Source organism: Aegilops tauschii, chromosome 2 (assembly GCF_002575655.3).
Source record: "Aegilops tauschii subsp. strangulata cultivar AL8/78 chromosome 2, Aet v6.0, whole genome shotgun sequence".
In the NCBI taxonomy this organism is placed as follows: Eukaryota; Viridiplantae; Streptophyta; class Magnoliopsida; order Poales; family Poaceae; genus Aegilops; species Aegilops tauschii.
The window spans coordinates 6,865,070-6,873,206 of NC_053036.3; the positions used below are offsets into that span (position 1 = coordinate 6,865,070).

General features: G+C 46.0%; 2 protein-coding genes across 2 annotated transcripts; one reads left to right on the forward strand and one right to left on the reverse strand.

Annotated features, from left to right (window-relative positions):
* Positions 1–942: 942 nt before the first annotated feature.
* Positions 943–2,652, reverse strand: LOC109751217 (uncharacterized). Its single transcript, XM_045233723.1, has 3 exons — positions 2,465–2,652; positions 2,208–2,354; positions 943–1,642 (listed from the first exon to the last, which is right to left on the reverse strand). Exon 3 carries the CDS (start codon positions 1,586–1,588, stop codon positions 1,190–1,192), a length of 399 nt encoding a protein of 132 aa, XP_045089658.1. The 5' UTR covers positions 1,589–1,642; positions 2,208–2,354; positions 2,465–2,652; the 3' UTR covers positions 943–1,189.
* Positions 2,653–2,871: 219 nt separating this feature from the next.
* LOC109751222 (uncharacterized) lies at positions 2,872–7,703 on the forward strand. The gene is made up of 5 exons (XM_020310111.4): positions 2,872–3,503; positions 4,316–4,768; positions 5,252–6,298; positions 6,408–6,474; positions 6,604–7,703. Exons 1-5 carry the CDS (start codon positions 2,967–2,969, stop codon positions 7,272–7,274), a joined length of 2,775 nt encoding a protein of 924 aa, XP_020165700.2. The 5' UTR covers positions 2,872–2,966; the 3' UTR covers positions 7,275–7,703.
* The last annotated feature ends 434 nt before the right edge of the window (positions 7,704–8,137 follow it).

The window sequence follows — 8,137 nt, forward strand, 5'->3', positions numbered from 1 at the left end:
GTACTTATATGCTTCTGGTAACTAGAAGTATTCCATCTTGTGTTGCCTATGTTGGCAGAAACTTATGTTTGCTTTGAAACTTGTGTTGGGGGTGCTACTTGTGTTGAAGTACTGCTTGTGTTGCCTATGTTGGCAGAAACTTATCTTTACTTGTGTTGGTTGTGAAACCAATGTTATCTTCTCGTGATGGCTTTGAAACCTATGTTATCTTTACTTGTGTTGGCTTTGAAACCAAACTAGATTCTAGGGTCTCTCGACGTCGACAAAACCATCCAAACTAGATTCTAGGGTCTATCGACGTCGACAAAACCACCCAAATAGATGCTAGGTCTCTTGGCGTCGACAAAACCACCCAACTAGATTCTAGGGTCTCTCGGTGTCGACAAAACCACCCAACTAGATTCTATGGTCTCTCGGCGTCGACAAAACCACCCAACTAGATTCTAGGATCTCTCGGCGTCGACAAAACCACCCAATTAGATTCTAGGGTCTCTCATTATCGACAAAAGAACCCAACTAAATTCTAGGGTCTCTCTGCCTCGACAAAACCACCCAACTAGATTCTAGGGTCTCTCGGCATCGACAAAACCACCCAACTAGATTCTAGGGTCTCTTGGCCTCGACAAAACCACCCAACTAAATTATAGGGTCTCTTGGCCTCGACAAAACCACCCAACTAGATTATAGGGTCTCTCGGCGTCGACAAAACAACCTAACTAGATTCTAAGGTCTCTCGATGTCGATGAAACCACCCAACTAGATTCTAGGGTCTCTCAGCCTCGACGAAACCACCCAACTAGATCTAGGGTCTCTCTCGGCCTCGACGAAACCACCCAACTAGATTCTAGGGTCTCTCGACCTCGACAAAACCACTCAAATAAAGCATTCATCTAAGCAGCATCACATTCAACATAATATTATATTCATCCAAGCAGCATCACTAATAAGTAGCATATTACTAGATCCAACATAATATTACAAGATCCATACATAACCATAACTAATAAGTAGCATATTACTAGATCCATACATACTGCCAAGTGCTAAATAAGTACATTACACAGCCATTACTAAATAGTTAGCATATTACTATATCCATACATAGTACCCATGCTCCAATAACCATAGTGCAGCAATGCTAAACCACACTATACAAAAGGCAAGCAATGCCTAATGATACTTCAGTGGCTCATTCCTCTAAGATGGCCTTGATCCCAACCAGCTTCACCTTGTTCTTTTCCACAGCCTTTTCAAGCCCGGTAATGGTGGCTTGCATCTTCTTCTTCTCTTCAGTTAGCTTCAACTTCATGTTCTTAATGACACTGGCTTTAGCAGCTGTCGGGTTCTTCACCATGTCATACTTCTCCTGCAGCTTGCTCTCATCAGGTTTCTTTTCCATCTGAGCCCTCTGCTCCTGGGCATCCAAAAGGGCATTGACATCTTTAACCAACCTCTCATAACTCGCCTGCAACTTGATCTTCTCTTGTGTCAGACTATGAACAACAAATGAGCTCATCTGATTTTCCTCAATCTTGTTCCCCTGGCACTCTTCATACATCTCCCATAAGTTGGCCAATGCATTCTCCATTGTAGTTGGCCAAGCTGGATAAGTCCATTCAACTAGTCCACAGTTCTTACTCTCCTATTAAACAAACCAGATAGGCCTTAATTTGTTAAACTAGCTAGGCAACATAATTAACAAAACCAGTAGCAGCAATTAGGCAAAGGTTAACAATGAGTGCTTAATAACAGATTTCACATATCCATATGCACATGCACATGCTCACTTATAAACAAAGACCTCACTTAGCACATGCACATGTTTACTAACAGCAGGTAGGCAACCAGTACTTAATAACATATTTAACATATCCATATGCACATGCTCACTTATAAACAAAGACCTCACTTATCCACACTATAATCAAAATTACAAAACAAAGGAACATGCCACAACCCTGTGCACATGCTACCATATAAACAATGACCTCACTTAGCCAGATCTGCCAACTACAAAATGAATGGATTCAATCAATAGCCTAACTTAAGCAATGACCTCACTTAAACAATGACATCACTAAGCATTAACCACCTATTTAGACAACCAAACTAAACAAGCCAGATCTGCCTCCTACAAAAGAAAATCAAAGCTAAACAATGACAAAATAATTAAGACAGAGCAGCATTAGCACAAGTTTGGCACATACCTTCTCAGCACAAGCAAGGAATCTCCATCCAGTGAGAATACCTTCGAAAGCAACCTGCCTCTCTATCTGCTTCTCGTGTTCGTGGCACAAAACAACAATGTCAGTTTCAGGGCCCTCGAAATCGGAGTCCTCCGTGGTAGCAGGGATCTGCGTGTGCAAAGGAGAGCAAAAGATTTGGGAAGAAAACTTCAGATCAAGCTCAACAGAAAAATCCCCAAATACAAACCCTAACCCTAACCCTAGCTCTAGCAACCGACCTGGACGACGCCTTCGTCAAAAGCTGAGTTGGTGTACTAGTAAGAATTCTCGCTGCTGTCCTCATCAGTCGAGGACACCAAGGCGACACGGCGGTGGCGGCCGGAGATGTGGGATGAGGGGGCCGCGGCGCAAGAGTGGGAGCAGATAAAGACAAGTCGAGCAAGAGAGAATGAGGGCTGGGGGTGGGCCGGTTCCGATTCGGGTGGGTTTGACAGTTCCGGCTCGACACGGCTGGGCGAACGATGTCTAACTCGCGGCTTCATCGGCTGCTAGAAAGTGGGACCCTAATGTGCCACGTCAGCATACCACGCCGACCAGGAGCCACTCCACGCGTCACAACCAGAAACTGGCCTCGGAAGTGGAGTCCAACTCAGCTCACGAGTCCCCACAAGACAGTGACCACCACCCCATCCCACACCGGCATCGTCGCCTCCGCCACCTTCTCCCTCCCCCAAGAACCCAACCCACGAGCGCGGCGATCACCTTCCCAGCGCAGCTCCCATGGGGCGTCACCGTTACAGGAGGCGCCCACCGAGCCCCTCCTCCTCCTCCTCCTCGTCGGATCTCGAGGACATGCTGCCGGTGGGCGCGGAGGTGGAGGTGCGCAGCGAGGACCCCGGCTTCGCCGGCTCCTTCTACGAGGCCACGGTCGCCGGCCACCTCCCCTCCTCCTCCTCCGACCGCGCCGGCAACAAATGCTACACGGTGGTCTACTCCACGCTAGAGGGCGACGACGGCGAGCCCCTCCAGGAGGCCGTGGCGGCGGCCTGCGTGCGCCCGCGCCCCCCGCGCGCCACGCCGAGGCGGTTCGCGGTGCACGACATGGTGGAGGCGCTGCACAGCGAGGGGTGGTGGGCCGGCGTGGTCTCCGCCGTCGCCCCGGCGCCCGCGGTGGCCGGAGGGGATCTGCGGCGCCGGCTGAGGCGGGTGTACCAGGTCGCGTTCCCCACCTCGCGGGAGACCATCGAGTTCCAGGAGGCGGACCTCCGGCCGCACCGCGAGTTCGTCGGCGGCCGCTGGGTCCCCGCTGCCAAGGCGGTGAGTCCGGCTCCTTTTCGTCTTAATTAACCTTCATCCAGATGATTTGTTTGATTATGGATGGATGAAATCGCCATGGCCCATTGCAAGCCTGCCTTGCGCACCACCTGCTCGGCATAATGCCTTACTCTGTTGAGCTCTTCTCCGTGCGCAGCCTGCTCGATGGAATGCCGAATACGGCGAATCTCGAGCCGCCATCAAGGATGTGTCGTGTGGAATTATCCGTCTGGTGTTTTATCATTTTCAATTCAACTACTTGTTGGGTCTATTGATTGATTGGTGCCAACATTATGTTCTTAATTTGGGCTGAGCTATCTACCTAGTTCGTTCGACTGGCCATTTGTCGGTCAAGCAGTAACAAATACTGAAATGGGCACTGCTCTCGTATGTTTCTTGAAAACTAGTGATAACCATCTCATATGTTTCCGCACACAGCCTGCTCGATGGAATGGCCATTGCCGAGATCTCGGCCTATGGCTAAAATCATTAATTTTGCTTTAGTATTTTTACGTTCCTGAGTGTACCTTCACCAGATTAGATATATTGTTTTTCTTCTCCTTTGTGGGTAGCCCAAATTGATTGTTGCGTGTAGCATTTTCTTCGTCAACTTTAAAACATGATTTTTCGCTTCTGTAAATTTCTAAACTTTCTTGGATGAATTATAGCTAAATTTTCATGTTTACTGAATTTAAACAAGGATTATGCGTGGCCAAGAGCTAATTTTATTTAGGAAATCTGTTAAAAAAAGGCATTGTTTTTTCCTGATAGTAGTGTTAAAGAAGTAACAGTTTACTTACTCCTGTTGTGGGCAGGACAATGCATCCCCTTTTTTCAGCGAGGGAGACCAAGTTGAAGTGAGTCAATCTGGAACGAACTTTGGCGAATCCTGGAATCTAGCTACTGTTCTTAAAGTGATTGGTGCTACAAATTTCTTAGTAAAGTATATGCATAATGGAAAGGACGGGAAATCAGCTACTGAGATTCTGGATTCTCAATATATTCGTCCAGCACGCGGCATCATCCGTATTGACTCAAAGTACAGATTTTCTCCTTCTCATGTTGAGGTCCTCCATGAAGATAGCTGGTGGCCTGGTGTTATTCTGAAGGTCTTAGGTACTGGGATCGACAAGAAGTATGTAGTAATGTTGGATTGTCACAAGACAGATCTTGATGAGATCGATATGGATGCGCTGAGGGTTGAAATTACGCAGCTCAGGCCACTCTGTGACTGGGACGGTGAAAAATGGGTACCCTGCTTGAAGAAGGTACATCTGTATATTCTGTGTTTTGTCTTCGGTCATTCCTTTCCTTGATGGAGATCAGAATGCCATTTAGTGCGGTCGTTGCATGTATTACATAGCGTTCTGAGGTGTATTTGATCAAGGAGCATTCATAGTTTTAGTACTTCAGATTTCAATAAAAATTGTCAATATTACCATGCTTTGGCTGCTCTTAGCACTATACTGTTTGCACTATGTTACTCATTAGTCTCACCTTCATTGGGCACTGTTTGCATCAGTGTTAACGACACTTTCCATCTGTTTGTTCTTTAATCTTTGGCTCGGTTAACCGATAGACATGATCCCATCATGATAGCCATATGTATCTGCATGTTTATTCATACCAGAAGCTGCTGCAAATGAATTCGGAATATGCGAGTTTATTCAGTCCCTGTTCTGCATTCCATAACACAAATGATGTTATTCAGCATTACCTCAAACATGTCTTGAATACCCTTTCCATTTCAGGAATCTGCAAAAAGGCCAATTTCCGCTGACTTGGATAATGATTTGGATAAAATCAGTGATGAACCTGGTTCTCATCGAGACAAAAAGAAGTTGAAGAATGCACATGTGTTACCAGAACAAATTTCTCCCCTTTTGTCTGTTGGTAAAGAAAACATTGAAATTACTCGTAAGCCGGGAAATGCAGTATTGGCACCAAGATCTGAGTTGTCACCTCCTTCACTTCCACCTATGGCATCATTTGGCTGTCTGAGTTCTTCATCTTCACCTGTTACAAGCTGTCATCTTGCACAATCATCTTCTCACATTCAGGCTTCGTTGTTTGGAGCGTTTGGACAGTCAAGGACTATCCCACAGAGCCTGCCATTAGGAACGCGATCGCTTATTAGCTCATGTTTTACTGGTATTAAAGGGTCAAAAAAAGTATTAAGCGGTCAGGATAAGCAGTCAACTGCTGGAACTGGGGCTGTACTGTTCAGACAAATGAAGGAATCTGCTAATGGACCTCAATTAACTTCTCCAAAAAGGCCAATTTCCGCTGACTTGGATAATGAATCGGATAAAATCAGTGATGAACCTGGTTCTCATCGAGACAAAAAGAAGTTGAAGAATGGAGATGTGATACCAGAACAAATTTCTCCTCTTTCATCTGTTTGTAAAGAAAACATTGAAATTAATCATAAGCAGGGAAATGCAGTATTGGCACCAAGATCTGAGTTGTCACCTCCTTCACTGCCACCAATGGCATCATTTGGCCGTCTGAGTTCTTCATCTTCACCTGCTACAAGCTGTCATCTTGCACAATCATCTTCTCACATTCAGGCTTCGTTGTTTGGAGCGTTTGGACAATCAAGGCCTATTCCACAGGGCCTGCCATTAGGAACGCGATCGCTTATTAGCTCATGTTTTACCGGTATTAAAGGGTCAAAAAAAGTATTAAGCGGTCAGGATAAGCAGTCAACTGCTGGAACTGGGGCTGTACTGTTCAGACAAATGAAGGGATGTGTTTCTTTCCAAACAGCAGTGCCTCTAGTGGAGAAACCTGAAACTGTGAGCTGTTGCTTGTTATCGCATCCCCTTAGCTATTTAAACTGGTCGTAAGATCATTAAAAATATCATTTGCTCTTACTTTGTTTACATTTGTAAATACTAAATGCAGCCAATGGAAGGGATAGGTGCTAAAGGCATTGAAGAAGGCAGCAACATTATCTCTTTCTCTGAAGACCGTAAGTTTTTGACTATTTAACTTCTATTTAACAGTCAGCAATGTGTACTGACTACATAATAGTCAGCAACACTTTCACAATGTTCACAATGTTACTAGGACTTATATCAATGACACCTTCCATTTCCAGGTTCACAATCACACGAAGGTAATGGAACACATGATTCTTGCCGTCCCTTGTCTGCGGAAACTGTGGCTGTGCATGAGAGTATCATGCACACGAGTGGTTCAGAATCCTCGGCAATCCAGCAGCTTCCAATTGTGAAGACCTCCCCACTGTGGGCACAGCTTGAGGCACTGGAGATATTCAGGACAACGCCACAGCGGCCAAATCTGCATCAGTTCCAGCAGCACGTTCCAGAGCTCCATGAAGGACTGGCACTGGGTCTGATGATCTCTTTTGCTGATCTGGCGGAAAGCATAAACAGGCTGGGCGTTCAGGACGACGATGAGCTACTCGAGCGGAAGATGGAGTGCCTGGCTTATCTCGAGGCAAGTGGTTTCGATGTCGGGGACCTGAGATCGCGCGTGGAAGCTTTAATTCACATGAAGAATAGCCGTGCCGAACTGCGGGAAGCTTTGAGAAAGCTGGAGGAGGAGATTGCTCGCGAAGAAGCCGACGTCCTAGAACTGGGCACGCTACTTCGCGCCCTGGCTATGGCTGTCCGTCACCTTGAACTACATGCCTATCTTGTCCGCGGCGTAATAAGGTCTGCCGTCGCACGGAGGATGAACAATGCCATGGAGATCTCGAGGCTCAAGGCGGAAGCGAACAATCTGTCCACCGCCGTGCCGCGGTGAGTTTGGTGGGTGGGAGCACGTCATCGTTACGCTTGTGAATAAGTAGTTACCAATGGTGAGTGGTGGGGAACGCCCTTCTAGATGCAGTGTAGATGGCGAGTATTTTGCGTCGTGGAGTTGGCCGTAGTACTGGTGAGTCTTTTGTGTGTGTTGAGAGATCATGTTGCCGCACGGCGGTGACTTTGGTTAGAGAATTTCAGCACACCTGTGAATAGGTAGTTGCCAATGGTAAGTGGCGGGGAATCCCCAGCTAGATCGATGTCGTGTAGATAGTTCATAGCGCTATCCTGGAGTTGGCAGTACCACTGGTGGGTCTTTTGTGTATGTTGCTACCCTGGTATGCTGTTACTTTTGGGCTCTTAGCTAAGTGATAAATGCCAGCAACAGCAAGATAATAGTTCCTTCCAAATCATGCCTGATGTTGCCATATATTCAGTAATTGTCTCGGAGGATGCATGCTACTGAATTAAGGTATACAATGTGAGAAATAAAGCTCACTGTCAAAATGCTAGACCAAGAAGAACTGGACACAGGTATTCACCCCATTTGTCGTTGAATTTCCATTTGGGCTTGAAAGCAGGACAGCTTCTAATTCGAGTGAATTTCCATTTAAAATATTTATTATATCATCTGAGGATGGGTGCTTGGATGCCATGTCTTCAAATTGAACTGGTCTTGCATTGCTATTTGTCTCCCTAGAATCTGTTAGTTACAAAAAAAATAATTGTCAGAACCGCAAAAAAATAAAAAATAAAAAATTGTCAGGCTCTGTTGGTATTCTGCATTGCCATTGCCTACCCAAACAGGAGGTGATTGAAGGGAGAGAAATTTGGATTCACTGGTTTGTTGAGGTTTTTACTGTG

Bases quoted from the DNA above. Each gene is read 5' to 3' on its own strand.
- LOC109751222 (XM_020310111.4), top strand. From the start codon at position 2,967: ATGGGGCGTCACCGTTACAGGAGGCGCCCACCGAGCCCCTCCTCCTCC. The intron at 3,504-4,315 runs GTGAGTCCGGCT...TGTTGTGGGCAG, and splicing joins GGGTCCCCGCTGCCAAGGCG to GACAATGCATCCCCTTTTTT. The intron at 4,769-5,251 runs GTACATCTGTAT...TTTCCATTTCAG, and splicing joins GGGTACCCTGCTTGAAGAAG to GAATCTGCAAAAAGGCCAAT.
- LOC109751217 (XM_045233723.1), bottom strand. From the start codon at position 1,588: ATGGAGAATGCATTGGCCAACTTATGGGAGATGTATGAAGAGTGCCAG.